We start from the raw sequence: 15,493 nt of genomic DNA, 5'->3' as shown, positions 1-15,493 counted from the left end.
CCTTTCCCCCCTTATTCCCCCATGTCCAAATGAAACTACAAAAGGAGGTATGGGGATATGTGTTCAAATGGGCTTAGTTTTGAATTTTTCACACCTGGGGTCTACTTACAAGTATTGCTAGAAGTAATCCATTTCAGAGCAGACAGAAAACTGATACTCTGAAGACTATCTTTCCAATTCAGGAGATCTCAAGATGCTGCGGGATGAGATGCATGGCTTAATACATCTGGAAGACAACCAGGTTTGGGGTGGGGGGAGATGTTGGGACAATGTTGATGCTTTAAAAAAAAACAAAAAACAAGCTGGTTTTCATATGAAGTCAGACATTTCTTTAGGAAAGTTGTCCAGAGAAAGCCGGGTTTAGACTGTAATAAAGATGTCCAAAGATGGACCATCATCAGAAGCTGTAGTAGAGGAACCCGGCAAGTGCTCCAATAGCCACAGCAGTGTTATGGGAAGAGCAGTCACCTGCAGTGGAAAGAACCAGAAGGCAAAAGGGTTAGCATTTTTATAACACTATCAATGTGTGTGGGGTTTGACCCATGATAGGTTTCCAAAACCTTTCCCAGAAAAGGAAGAAAAGGAACAGAAAGGAGGTGGAAACATAGTCATAAGGGTAAATGTGTGTGTTCCAATTGCACTTTGGCTGATCTTGAAAGTAGAGCAGGTCAGTCTGTTTTAGTAGCAGATAGGAGATCACCAGAATGAAACCAGTGTTCTAGCTAGACTGGGAAGTCAAAATAATATTGTGCTCACAACCAAGAAAGATAGATTCTCACAGAATCTCAACAGTCAGATATATCAAAAGGAAAAGGAGGTGGGTTACTTTAGCCCCCATTTATCAGTGAATGTGGTCTTCTTTCTAACCATCTCTTGGAGCTGCTGTAATGGGATGTGAGAATAACCTGGAGGAACAGGAAGAAGAGCTACATACAACCAAGACAACAGTTAGATAAGAGAAATCTGAGTCCAAAGCAGGAATGTAATTTGAGGAAACATCTCAGACTTGACCCCCCCCCCCCCACTTCTCTGGAACATAAAGAGAGGGAGGGGGAGGTGCATTCAGACTTGCAAGATTCTGTTATTGTAACCTTATAATAAAAATAGTATCAGCATTCATAATGTTGGTTTCCTGGTCTGGACTACTTTGACGGGCTGACAGTTGCTACCTTTTGGGTGGATACATGTGGAATGTTCTGAAATAATTTGTTCATATTCATTTTCATTCCCAGGCTCAGAGAAATCCATTACAGAAGTAATTGGCAAATCACTTCTATATTGCTCCCAATAAAATAACTTGGACATACCCTTAACAAGTAGTCCTTAACTTATGACCATTTGTTTAACGACTGTTCAAAGTTATGATGGCACTGAAAAAAGTGACTTATGACCGGTCCTGGCACTTATGACTGTCACAGCATCCCTGCAGTCATGTGATCAAAATTTGGGTGCCGGGCAACTGGCATGTATTTATGACAAAAAAAGAAATATAAAATGGGCCAGTTCTACCTGGTCCATTCGTTAAAAATGGAGTAATATCAGTGGCATAAATGTCCTGTAAAATAAGCAACACAAAAACGCAAGCACTAAAGTCCAAATTTCCTGCAAATCTAGTTCTCCACAAAGAGAATGTACAACCTCTGTCTTCTGAGACCACAGATGGTAAACTTTCAACATGTTCTACCATCAGGGCCTTAATGTGCCTGAGAACTGTTAGCCAAATCCATCTGTTGGTTCCACGGGAGATTATTTTTTTTCTGGGAAAAGAAAATGACTAACTGGATATCATTCCTGCTATCGTTAGTTCCAGCACAGTGTCAGTGGGATCAGAAAACTCAATCTGCTTCCCAGGACATTTATTGTGAAATTCTTATACATTTCTAATGCTCTTGTGCCTCAACTACCAAGAGTTTTACCTTCAACGATTTTCTCTGATCTCTTAGACCTTTTTGCCACTTGGACCCGATCTTCGTTCCTGTTGGAAGAACCTGGTAGATCGACAGAAGAAATGAGTCATTTGCTATAAAGAGAGAATATTATTGTTCGTTTGGAAATTTAATTATAAGATAACACTGCACCCCTCTATTTTTATACCCTGTGATTTTTTTGGCCCCTACGTTTTCTTGGATTTGCAGAAATATTTCAGTGCTAGAAACATTGGTGTACTTAGATCAGTGTTTTTCAAACTTGGCAACTTTAGGATTCTGGGAGTTGAAGTCCACACATCTTAAAGTTGCCAAGTTTGAAAAACACTGATTTAGAGATTGTCCACTAAGGAGGAATAAGCTTTGCAAAACCTACTGCCTGTTTTCTCCTCCAAAACATTTTGTTTCAGACCTCCTATGAAATCCTCTTTTTTTTTCTGATCCGTTTTGAACCATCTTATTATTTGTTAACTAACCAAGGGGATAACTTGGGTGGGCTCCTACCACACCCTCCACATTTATAAAATCTATGAATCACAGAGGCATGTAGGGGATCAAAAAAAGTCAAGATGGTGGGAATGACTGTGCAATCAAAGCCCCAGCCTTTTTTACATGCATGCAACACATCTGATGCCTATGAAAAAGGATGGACTTTTGCTCATGCAGTCACAGCTGCCATCTTGACTATTTTGACCTCCTCCCTGTAGACAACCCTCTAAAGGCACATCTCTTTCGCCAAGCTTTCAACTGTTGAATGATTTCAGCATTAATGTTAATGTTTATTCTGCTGCATGTTTTTAACTGTCAATGTATTTCTTTTAAAATTCATTTAAAATCTGAACCTTGAGTACTTGCCAGCATAGAAAAAGAGAGTATAAATCAAATATATATATATTTTTAAAGCAGTCTTACTCCACATCTCAGACTGTGGGATGATAGGAACAGTGGTCCAATCATTTTCTGAAGCACCAGGAGTGATTTGCTGTTTATTTACAAATTATAGTCTATAGATTGTGGTTAAAAAAAATAATTAAATAGGTTTATGCAGGGGTATCTTCGGGAAGAGGGACGTCAGAAAAGCCATGATGGCATATGCAATGGAAATAAAAAAGGAACATGGCTTTGTCTATGCAGCCACGGCAACATCTTGACTTTTTTTGACACACACACAGCCACGGATGTCCCTAAAGTCATGCAATCTACTTACTGTACATCCAGAAACATCCTTCATCCTGTTTCTGCCTGCTGAGAATGAAGTCACGCCAGGAAGTTTTGAAAAAATCCGAGAATCCAGCTAGCCCACAGAACATAACTGTGAGGAAAGAACATGCAGGTCGGTGCATCATCTAGTTCGCATAACTTGAGGAAAACCACAGCATTTTTTTTAAAAAATCTATTCTTTAGAACAATGTTTCTCAACCTTGGGAACTTTAAGACATGTGGACTTCAAGTCCCAGAATTTCCCAGCCAGCCATGCTGGCTGGGGAATTCTGGGACTTGAAGTCCACACATCTTAAAGTGTCCAAGGTTGAGAAACACTGCCTTAGAAGATTAAGAAGGGACTTAAATTACCCCATCATTCTGAAGAGATCACTTACTATTTTCTGTAAAGATGTCTGCAAAATTGTTCCTAAGTTCCATCTTTTCGAGATTGCGATTGGTTTGCATCATCAAATGACAAAACAAGCTTTTATAGTAGCGGGCATTGTGGAACAGAGGGTTAGAGCATCCTTTCTAGAGAGAAGAGGTAGAATAGAGAGAAAGGCGGGGCAAAATATTAATTTTTTTATTGCTTCATTCACCCTTCAACCCACATGCTCCAGCTGTATTACAAAACAGTTAATCGAACAAAACTAGCAAAAGACATTAAATATCTAACACATAAATACAAGAGATCAGAATAATGCAGTGCAAATACGGCTATTGCAATAAAATGAATGCACTTAAAATCTCTGCACCTGGGGTCTAAAAACTTCATGTTTACACCAACTTGGCAACTTTAAGCGGTGTGGACTTCAACTCCCAGAATTCCCCAGCCAGCATGCAGGCTGGGGAATTCTGGGAGTTGAAGTCCACACCGCTTAAAGTTGCCAAGTTTGAAAAGGACTGGTTTGCACTAACCTCTACCCCCTGCCCCCAAATCTTTGCCCTTCAGCCCAAGATCCTTGAAAATGGATTAAAGACCATCTTCTCACAACATTCTAGATTCCTTCCCCTTCATCCTATGATCATCATTCTAATGCACTAGCAACAGGAGAACCTTCTCACCATCTTGGCAAACAGAAAATAAAAGAGTTGATGGGACAGTTCATAACCAGAGCAGTGGGTTTCTGTCATGACGCGGCTGCAATTATCTGGAACCGAGCAGGATTCACCACCGTCCTCCCTGTTGAAAAGCAGCTTAAATTAGCCTTCCTGCCCATTCTCCCACCTGAGCCCATCCAGATGTTTTTGGTACTCCAGGAAGGTCTCCATGGTTCCTGGGAAAGGTGTACTCCCCACACATCTGGAGACAACCAGGTTTGGCCAACTGCAGAGGTCAGGTCGAAGTTGTGCTAGTTCATTAATAAAAAACCATAGCTACCTCTTACAGAGATATTTTACAGCTTCCTTACATTGTCCTCTAATATTGGGCATCAACTAGCTTCAAACTCATAATCCGCCCCCTGCCCCACACTGGCCTTTTGTAAGGCCCTGAAGACCTAATTCTGTGCCCTGGGTGTGTGATGGAGCCCATGTTGAGGGCTTTTTATGATTCTCTGACAGCTGTTTTATTTAACCCTATGTATTGTAGGTTTTTATATTATTATTGTTGTTGTTGGTCGCACAGTCAGCCAGATGTTTAGACTGGATTTGGCATTTTTATCCACCTGTCGAGTTCTTCCCAAGGGCCTGGGATTGGCAGATGTTGTTGTTTGATGGTGTTAAAGGTATCCTCGCAGGATGGAAGCTGTTCCAAGTCAAGCTGCCTTTTGCAATGGACTGATGGTGATTTTGTCAATGCTGATGGTCTTCAAGTGGTACTCCAGATGTTTTGGGATTGCACCTAAGGTGCCTATTACTATTGGTATTATTTTTATTTTAAAGTTGTGTGCTGCCGAGAGTCATGTAGATGAGATGGCCGGCCATATAAATAGAAGAAATAAATAAATAAATTCAGATAACTACTAGGTTGAAATGGAGGACAATTTCGTTTCCAACTCCAAGGTCTCAGCAGCATCATTTTCAGGCATCCCACTCTTTTCCTTCTCTCCCTCCTGAACCACTGCTTGAATGTCCTTCCTTGTCAGAAAAGTATCCAAATTTTGCTGAAGTTCTGGGACAAGAGGAAGCAGCTATCTTGCCTTCTCATCCAGTGTGTGACTACACCATCAACTTAAGCCTGGAGCCCAGATCCCAGCTAAAAGACAATATTCCATGTCTACTCAAGAATTAGTTACTTTAAAAGAGTTTTTGGACAACATCTGCAGTGTCTGCACATATGTTTTTTGTACCCAAGAAAGATAATTCTTTGAGAGGTATACATGATTATAGACTTCTTGACTCTGTAACCATTAGGGACTACCACATCCTACCTTTCATTTCAAATCTGTTGGAGTGCCTCAGAAGGCATGCATTTTTGGTCAATGGGACTTGATCAGAATGAAAAAGGGTCATGAGCTTTTGACACCAGGTATGGGAAATCTGAATACTATAAATTGGTAATTGTCTTGTGGTTGGTCTTCTCCAGATTCATGAATGAAACATTTTCTGATATTCTGGACAAATATGAAATAGTACACTTGGATGATATCCTGATTTTTTTTTTGCAGAAAACCATTCTTTGCACAAGACTCATGTGCAATGAGAAATATCCTAAGAGTGTTTGTCCAAACACAAGTTTTTGCCAAATTGGAAAAATATGTGTTTAATTTTCTCCAGCTGAACTATTGGGTTTGCTGGATCACTGTGGACAGAAGACAAAGAGATCCTGCAAAAGTACAATCTGTTCTCACATGGCAGGCACCTAGAAATGTGAAGGGTGTCCAATGTCTGCCAATTTCTGTTGAAAATTCATCCCTAATTTGACAGAATGCACAAAACCAGTCTCTCAGCTTCTAAAAAAATGACATAAATTCAAATGGTCTACTCAAGAGCAAACAGCTTTTCAGGACTTGAAACTCCTCTTCTCCTCCCAGCCTCCCATTTGTTGTGGAAATGGATGCCCCAGACTCTGTTTTGGGAGCTGTTCCCCTTTAGTCTTCAGCTGGGATGGGGTGGGATGGAAGGTCTCTTGCCTTGTGTGTTTTATTCCAGATTTCTCCTCCTCCCAGGGTGTGAGGGGGGTTGCCAGGGGGTGAGGGAGGTGTGGTGAGGCTCAGAGAGGGTGTGTGAGGGTGCACCCAACTGTGCAAGGGTGCGAGAGAGGCACGGGGAGGGTTGGGGAGGGTGTCCAGGGGTGCGCAAGTGGCCAGCGTGGTGCAGGCACAGAGGGGCTAGGGGAGGGTGCATGGGTGAAGGAGACTTACCCCAGCGACTTGTGACCTTCTCTGCTGGCTTCCCCATTAACTTTCTGGGGAAACCACCAGAGAAGGTTGCAAATGGTGATCACATGATTGCAGGGTGCTGCAACCGGTCATAAGTGTGAACTGGTTGCCAAGCACCAAGATCACGAACACGTGACCTTGAGGGCGCTGGGACGGCCAGAACTCATAGCCACCATTCGTTCAGTGCTGTCATAACTTTGAATGGTTGCTGAATGAATGGTCATAAATCAAGGACTACCTGTACAATCTTGAGGAGTTGACAGAAAGGAATTTTAGGAGTTTGACACATACAGAAGACACCAGATTAGAAAAGACTTACACTCTTTCCATCATTGTCACTGTTTGCAGCTGGGGGCATTTTTATTTCTTCCCTGCTGGTCAAACTTCTGTAAAAACACCTTGATGAAAAACACTTTGACGATAACTGATGGCAGGACAAAACAAATACCCATGGCCATGATAGAAAATAATGCATTTGTCCACAATGGCTCTAACAAAACAGGTGTGGATGGACAACCCATTTATCAGCTGTAATTCAATCAACTCATTGGTTTATTTGCGTGCCTTGTTTAGGTGTCCCACAACACAGGCTTAAATAGGTGTTCTACAACACAAGCTTTATGGGTGGCTCATGCCAGAGGCTTCCAATTTGTTTTGGCTAATAGTGCTCCTAGAATTTTGAGAAAGTATCATTTGCATTATCCTAAAATACTGCCCAGCTATTATTAGCTGTTGCATCAGAGGAGAACATCCTTGATCTTCTGCTCTCCAGATGGACCAGACATACAGTAACTCCAGCATTGGAGGTGATGGGAACTGCTATCTTAACACATTTGGGGAGGACTATTTTGAGAGAAACTGGTTGAGGGTACCTTAGGTAAGAGGAAAAGCAATGCAAAATACCTACTTAGTTCCTAATAGTGCTGAGATGCAAGAATCACTGGTTTCCAAATCTAGACACTCGCCTCTTGTCAGAGTATAAGCAATGGAATCATTTGTCTTTCTCCATTTCTGGGGAATCTTCCAAAATCCTGGTTTTAAAGCTGGAGCAAATGCTGAGGGAAAAAAAAAGATGGGAAAGAGAGGAAGGTTGCTCAGCCTTTCCTCATGACTTAGACAAACCCAGCCTGTCTTCTCAATGTGTCGGAACAACAAATCACAGAATTTCATTGAAGCAATCTCATTCCAAATCACTAAAAGAGTAGCCCATTTTTAGTGGACATTTTCATATGTTCATTTCTGGCCTGAACATAAGAGGAAGGTTGCAAGAAGTCTTCCTTCTCTGTTTCATAAAATCATGGAATCTTAACGTTAGATGTGATCTTAGAGATTCAATGCCAGAATCCTCACACCATCTTGGACAAATGGCTGCCCAGCTTTTTTCTTGGAAATCTCCAGTGATGGAGCCTATACAAAATCAGAGGCAGGCTGTTTCACTGCTTAAAATAGCTGTCACAGTCAGGAAATTCTTCCTTATTTCAAGTTTGGATCTCTCTCTCTGTGAATTTTCTACTTATTGGTTCTTGTCTTACTCTCAATACTATGGAGAGTAAGTCCACATCCTCTGTGACATCTCTTCCTGTGTCAGAAGACTACTATCATGTCTCCCCTTAGCCTCCTCTTCTTTTACCTAAACATGCCAAGTTCCTTTGACCACTCTTTGTAGGATTTACCTTCCAAGCCTCTCACCATCTCTGTTGCCCTTCTCTGTTGCCTTTCTCCAGTTCCTCAGCAATGTCTTTTGGTACTGTGGTAACCAGAACTGGACACAATGTTCCAGCTGTAGTTTGATCAGTGCAGCATAGAGTGGTACTACTGTATCACTTTCTGTCATCTTGACTCTATACCTCTGTTGATGCAGCCCAAACTCTTTGGGCAGTTGCCACACATAACTGGCTCATCCTTAATCTGTGGTCTACCAAGACTTACAGATCTTTCTTACAAGTACTATTGCTAATCCAGGTACCATCTATCTTCTACTTGTGCATCTGTTTTTCTGCCTAAGTGAAGAACTTTATGTTTCTCAACACCGAACATTTTGTTGGGTACAGCTGAATGTTCAGGTCTATTCCTTTGAACCTTGAGCCTGTGTTCTGAGGTGTAAGCAATCTCCCCCCACCCCCACTGAATGTCATCTGGAAATGTTGTGACAACCCCTTCTATTCCTGTGGTCTACTTTATCATTTATTTATTCTTAGGCTTCCCTGCTGCATCTTCTGGTGTATTCCTGGGTACCCCTTCCTTCCTCGTTGTAAGGTTTCCTGCCTTTGGTTTTATTTTTGGGGTGTGATTCTAGGTAATGGTCTCCCTTCTCCTCCAGATTTAGTTTAAGGCTATCCAGATGATCTTAGCAAGACATTTTCCAAAGACATTCTTCCCAGTCTGTGAGATATAGCCCATCTCTTTCCAGAAGCTCTTCTTTTGGTATTGAAGACTGTAGTCTAGGAATCCAAAGTTATCTCAAGGACGCCATCCCTTGAGCCAGCAGTTCACCTCCAGCATCCTCTACTTCTTCCTCATACTTCCTTCACTTGGAAGTATGGGTGAAAACACCACCTATGTTCTGACCTCTTTTGCCTTCCTGCCTAGCTCCTCGTAGTCTTTAGATACAGTACTTTTCTCAGGCTCTTTCTGGCAGCGTCATTTGTTCCAACGTGAAACAGAAGAAAGGGATAGTGGTTGTTAGGTCTGATTATTCCATCACATCTTAGATCTTCATGCCTGGGAGATAACATACTTCCCTTGATAACATATCTGTTTTGCAGACTGACGACTCTGTACCTCTCAGTTGTGAGTCCCCTATCACCACCACCACACAACTTTTCCTTTTTGGGGGAGTCACTGGATTCCTTGTTTCTGTGACAATCTGATCTTTTCTCTTTCCTGTTCCTAGGATGCTATTCTTTGGGACCATCTTTTTCAGCCTGGTGCCATCTGGATGCATTAATCTTCAGAAATACATCAATTTCCAGAGGGTTCCTTTGCTCTAATAGCAACAGAGGATCACTGCAAACAGATCGGTAATTCCTAACTTGAAGACCACAACTGACATTTTAAAAAAGTTTGTAGTATAGCATTAGTGAAAAGATAAAAAGATGGCAGACCTCTGGACAAGTGGGACTGCAGTTCCCATAATCCCACCAAGTCTGAACCTCTGCTTGTAGAAGATGATGGATATTGTAGTCCAAATACATCCAGAAGATGCTAAATTGTGGAAGGCTGGTTTAAAATTACAGTATGTGTGATATCAACCATAGTGATCTAATTCAAGCTGATCTCTTGACTAGTTCCAATTTATTTCCAGCGATCTGTCCAATGTACTGTAGTCTCTCTCTCATAGACTCCCCACCAACCGGGACACTGAGCTGTGAATGTAGGCAAAATATTTGGGTATAATCTTGGCTTGTGGCACCCATATAATAAAGTCTATTGTACACAATGTCTTTGTTGTTGTTAGCCAAGTCTTTAAAGATTTATTAATAAAGCCTTTGTGGGGATCTCCCGAAACTGCCAGACTGTTCAGCTGGAAAAAGGACAGATAAGAACATGACCTTCTGCCTGGAGAAGATGTCCTTAGAGACCTAAAGGCATCCCAGACTGAATTAATCCCTTCTCATTCTCCTACTTTAACAAGAGTTTGAAACTATGAACTTTTTTGCTCTTCTATCTAGGGATGAACAAGTCTTTGTTCTTCAGAGACTGGAAACAACATCTCAAACATCTCATCAGAGATTTGAAACAACATCTTGTTGGCATGCTTCCCAAAGACCATACAGCCACTGAGTCTGTGAAGTTGAATATGCCTTCTACCAAGTATGCTGTAAGTTATGACAATCAAGATAAGATTTTTATCTGTAGTTTTAGCTTATAGGAATTAGCTCATGCTTTCCTCATGGTTTTTGGCCTTCATGCAATTTTTAATGCTTGCTTTTTAACTGTTGTATACATTTTAATGTTGGTTGGGATCCTAAATTAACAAATAACAATAATGTTAAGAGGCTTTGTGAAACTGTCACAGAAGGAACAATCTCATAAAACCTAGAAAGTTCTGAAAAATGTGATTACACCAGTTGGTTCTGATTTTGTTCCCCCTGTAAATCGCATTTATGGTAATATCTAAAACTATCAACGTGATGCAAAGTTATTCCGGCTAATTCTCAAATTTAGGGACATGTCAAGACCAAGGGAAGAAGTAACATAATCTGTTAAAAAAGCAGTCATAGAGTATAGAATTGCTGTGCCAAAGGAACAGTTTGTGATTCTCAATTATTGTATCTTAAGTACTACCAATCGCTCTGTGAAAGAGTCTAGATTCCATCAGGACAGAAAACAAATAATCACCATCACTTTTTCTGAGGATGGGTTCTGTGATTTATCAATCATGGTAAGTTTGAAGGATATAAAAGGTTTAACTATGCCGTTCACAAGATTGCTGAAACTGGAAAGTAATGAATGAACCAAGCGGGGCTGGAAGAGCGTTTGCCACTGAGAACAGCCTTCTGTTGTGCCCACATCAAGACAAATGCCGAACTCGTTAGTAACAGCTAACTGAGGCTGAAGCAATGTTTGGAAGCCATCTTCCCCTAAGAAAAAAGAAATCACACTTAAATAGTGTGAGTTAGCCAAATAGCGACTGGCTAGTCGTGTCCCACCTTGACAGTTGCATACAATCGGTGGCCTGCACGCACACCACGTGAAGTCACAGGACAGCCGGTGGCCTGAAACGTTGCAGCTCTACAGAGCTGCCATCTCAGCAGGGACTCTTGTCTGACCTCACCTCCCTTTCCTCCTGAGAGGCTTAGGTGCCATTGCGTTGTTTTTAAGCGTTCAAGGTGGGTCATGGGTTGGCTTTCGTGGGACTGGGCAGTGGGAATAGAGCCGTGGAAGTGCCCACAACTGGATTGGATTGCCCTGTTATACAACTGGTTAACCACATTTGGCTGGCTGTGTGTGTAAGCATTAAGCAATGTGTGGCAGCTTATAAATGACAGGTGTTAGGTTTGTACACAGCACTCTAAGCCATGAACAAACCAATCAGAGTTTGGCTCAACTTCACGTGTGAAAACAGCCAGCGATCACTAAGACTGATGCAACTGGACTGTGAAGGTAGGGTTCCTTCTCTTCCCCTCCCCTTTTTCCCCCTTCTCCTTCTCCTTCCTCCCCCTCTCCCTTCTCTCCTCTTCTTCTTCTCCCTCCTCCTCCTCCTCCTCCTCCTCCCCTTCCTTCTCCTTCTCCTTCTCCTTCCTCCTCCTCTCCTCTTCTTCTTCTCCCTCCTCCTCCTCCTCCTCCTCCTCCCCTTCCTTCTCCTTCTCCTTCTCCTTCTCCTTCTCCTTCTCCTTCACCTACTACACCAGTATAAAGCCTGCTATCATTAAGTTTCTTCAGGGAAGGAGACAGTGTTAATGGTCTAACCCTCCCTGAGTTTCCAGCTAGATTTCTTCTGGGCTATTTACAATAGAAAGACAACAATCGTCTCTCTATATTAATTAGTTTAATTAGTTCATCTCACTTTTCATAGCTGCTCCCTCCTCCTATTTTCCCCCAGAACAACACCACCTCTGAGAAGTAGGATGGGTAGGGCAAGAGTATCTAGCCTTGAACCCAGGTCTTTCTGTTTCTAGCCCAACGCTTTAACTACTTCACCACACGGTCTCTCTTTCCATGTGCCCAGCAACTGATAGTCACAGATCAGGCCATATTTTGCTGGTAGAGCAGATATCTTTACATGCAGAAAGTCCCAGATTTATTTCCCAGGGTCTCAAATTAGATTCCAAAGTTAGGAAGAGCAATTATCTGACTCAGTATAAAACAATCTCCTGTGTTCCTTTGGCAGAAGTGGGTAATTGCATTCCCAGGGTGATATGTAGTCCCCAAGCCCTCCTTTGTACCTCTCAGAGTCTCTTCGAACAACGATAGTTGAAAATCATTGCTAGTTTCCTGCTGTTTTGTGCAAAATGTTCCCCAAAGGTATAACGTAAGCCTAAAACAAACACATCATTGTTTAAAATAATGAAGCACTCCCAAGCCCAACGCAAATAACCTGGAAGATCGGGGGTGGGGAACGTTATCCTGTGCCCACACACTTTACATCACTAGCTTGCCCCCTGGAACACCCCCTCCCCAAACATGTTATGAACAGCTATTGGCAATTAAAAGTTATCTTTCCCAGTCTTATGAAAAAATTCACATCAGACTTCTACACCTAGGGAGAAATGGGGAGCTCTCTTTCCTAACCATGGTTAGCTAATTCTACCAAAATAACATTTGCTTCTACCTTTGTAAAGATCTGGGGTCTGCTTTGCAACTTCAGGGCTTGCTTTCTCAATGAAAGCCAAGAGCTTCTCCTTCATCAGTGTGATTCTCTCCCGCTCTGCGGATAATTCCGACTTAGAGTGCAATTTTTCCTGTGTTGCTTCCAAGTAAGCTAGAAGTTTGCAGAGAGAAAAGAGAGATGTACTGCATTTCAAAAGTCAAGGGAGATGGGAATCTAGCAGCTGGAATTACATTAATGGGATGCATACATTGAACGCTTTTCATTTCATTTTGCTTTGTTTTTTGAGGGAGGTGGGAAAGTAACACCAAGACAAGAAGGGTATTGATTGATTATGTGTCAAGTCATTTTTGACTCCTAGCAACCACATAGATAGATTTTCTCCAAAAAGGGGATGGCACCAGAATATTTGGCAAAGTAGACCTCTTTAGAGCATGGAAGGTTTCTATAGCCAAGCTATGAAACAAATAGCATGACAACATAGGGCAGCTTTTTCCCCAGTTGAGATGGATTCCAACATCTATCAGTCCAAGACAACAGAAGGTTTTGAATCTCCCCCATCAGGCACTCCCCAAACAGTCATTCATAGATCACCCATCTGCAACAGAGATATAATAATGTTTCCCTATTTTGCAAGATGTTGCAAGATTTGTGGAGGTAACTCAACTAAAGCGTTTGAAAAACTCGAGACCATAACACAGTACCCATGCTATTTAGCAGTAGTTAATACTCGGATGAGAGACCACCAGGTATTCATAGGGCTAGGCTGGAAGTCATAAAGCCATCCTGTTTTTATGGCAAGAACAAACCACATTCATATGGTTGCCAAGAAAAGGACATGGGCACATTGATGTGTCATTAGAGTCCAGCTTGATTTGAGGGAGTCTTAAACTTTATCTTTTCAATGCTCCATCTGTGTCACCATTAGTTAGGTGACATCAAGTCATGCTTGACTCCTTACTTACTATTCTGCCCTGCCCTGTCTCTAGCAATAACACCTAGTTCCCAAGGTCATTCCAATACTCTTCTTGATCACATCCATGTACCTTCTCTATTGCCTTCCTCTTCTTCTGCATCCCTCAAACATAATCATTCTTTGTAGTCTTTCATCCACCTGCATGAGATGCTCAAAGCATGGAAGTTTCTGCTTGCCCATCCTCAATCCTACTTTCAATAACTATCCCCAAATCAATATTTTAAAGGCACCTGTCTCCTTTCCTTCACTCTTTCTCGTTCTCCAGCTTCCAGTGACCACTTCTTAGTTCTTGTGATTTTTGGTATCATCCTAAGGTCCCCATCACTCATGATTTTGTCTCACTTGTCACTGCCTTCCTCCTTTCAGTTAATCTCCTCTTTACTTCTCCAGCACCCCTTCCCCCTTTATGTACTCCTGAACCCAAGGACACAAAACTGTCATCTTCCCTTCTTTGGAGTCAACTGTAAGTTTAATAACAACAACCACAGCAGTGGCTAAAACTGGTACCTTCCATGACAGAATATCCCAGCACCGCGTCTGTGTTGATTTGGTCATATTTATCATTCAGGAACGTAACTGCTTTCTCCAGGGCAGAAATGAGAGAATTCCTCTTATCTTCCTTGCAATTGGAGGACTGCAGCTTTAAAAGAGAGATCCACAGCAAAAATACAAAATGCAGCATTTTCACAGTGGGGCAGGTGACAGCTCCAAGCGGCTTTTTGGCAGACTTTGGGCAAAGCCTCCAGACCTCTCTCTGTTCCCACTTAAACCTGTTTATATGCAGGATCTGTGTAAACAGCCATCCAGGTCAGAGGCAAAGAATCTCTGACTGACAGCGTGAAGATAAGTTTGCCCTGAACGAAATTGTCCCCACCTTGATTTCTCTCAGGACAATTATCTTTTCATTCCTTTCTGCTGCTGGAACTGTGGGTCCCTGGTTTTAATTCCAGACTTTAGTGTAGAATTCACCCCAGAATTATCCTTCCTAGGAGTTCAGAAAGCAGATCTGCTCACCTGCCCTCTCCGAGACGTGACTATAACAGCTCTTCTCTTCATAATTATGAAGCATAATAATGGGCAAGATCAGCTCTCCTGTCCGGACAAATCCTGTTGACTGTTTGAGCCTGATTAAAAAGCCATTCCCTAACAGTTTGTGGGTATCATTAGGGAGTATTTTCGTTATTATGATTCTATTACGTTTTTGATTGGTTGGTTTATTTATTTCTTCTGTTCATAGACCACCAGATTCCAACAAAAAGTACTCCTGGTTTATAACATGAAAACAGAGTAGAAACATAAGGGCTAATGAAGACATAAATAATCATCAAACAGTAAGTGTAATGGTGACTGTTCAGTCTCCAAAGACTCTTGGAACAACTCTAATTTTAACAATTTTCAGAAGATCAATAAAAAGGCTGACAATCTAAGCTCTTCCATAATATGGGCTCTGCTACAGAGAAACATTTCACCGGTCCTACATGGGGGGCCATTAAAAGATGTGGGAGAGAGGTCCATTCTGGACAAGGTGGATGGATGTCAGCAATTCAAGGTAGGCCAGGTCAACAAACAGAGAGCATGGATTCCAAGAATGCTCCTCTTGATTGTAGTAAGGCAGAATAACCTAACCTTGGAAGCCGGTTCAAGTTTCCCTTTGTCCCGCAATTATACTGATCTCATACTGTCATCTTTTCTGCAAGTCTCTCCTTAAGAGTTTGTTCCTTCCTTTCCTATCCCCAAATTTCAACTCTAAATTCCTTTACAAGGGGCCACTTATGGGCAGAGAAGGATGTCCTCT

The 15,493-nt window shown here is 41.9% G+C and overlaps 1 protein-coding gene across 1 annotated transcript; it reads right to left on the bottom strand.

Moving 5' to 3' along the window:
• Positions 1-397: 397 nt before the first annotated feature.
• Positions 398-14,380, bottom strand: CUNH16orf89 (chromosome unknown C16orf89 homolog). The gene is made up of 8 exons (XM_088151778.1): positions 14,206-14,380; positions 12,726-12,875; positions 7,359-7,506; positions 4,194-4,311; positions 3,524-3,659; positions 3,133-3,237; positions 1,917-1,988; positions 398-468 (listed from the first exon to the last, which is right to left on the bottom strand). The coding sequence occupies exons 1-8, from the start codon at positions 14,378-14,380 to the stop codon at positions 398-400; spliced, it is 975 nt and encodes a 324-aa protein (XP_088007904.1).
• Positions 14,381-15,493: the final 1,113 nt, after the last annotated feature.

This window comes from Python bivittatus, unplaced genomic scaffold, assembly GCF_059951505.1.
Source record: "Python bivittatus isolate LINGU-HERP-01145 unplaced genomic scaffold, Pbiv_v1 ctg000030_np1212, whole genome shotgun sequence".
NCBI classification, from domain to species: Eukaryota; Metazoa; Chordata; class Lepidosauria; order Squamata; family Pythonidae; genus Python; species Python bivittatus.
This window is presented reverse-complemented; position numbering and strand designations above follow the sequence as displayed.

Coding starts and splice junctions, on each gene's coding strand:
- CUNH16orf89 (XM_088151778.1), bottom strand. CDS start 14,380: ATGCTGCATTTTGTATTTTTGCTGTGGATCTCTCTTTTAAAGCTGCAG. Junction 7,507..12,725: donor GACCCCAGATCTTTACAAAG/GTAGAAGCAAAT, acceptor TTTTTCCCTCAG/CATTTGCTCCAGCTTTAAAA. Junction 4,312..7,358: donor TCAGCACTATTAGGAACTAA/GTAGGTATTTTG, acceptor GCTTTTCAACAG/GGAGGACGGTGGTGAATCCT.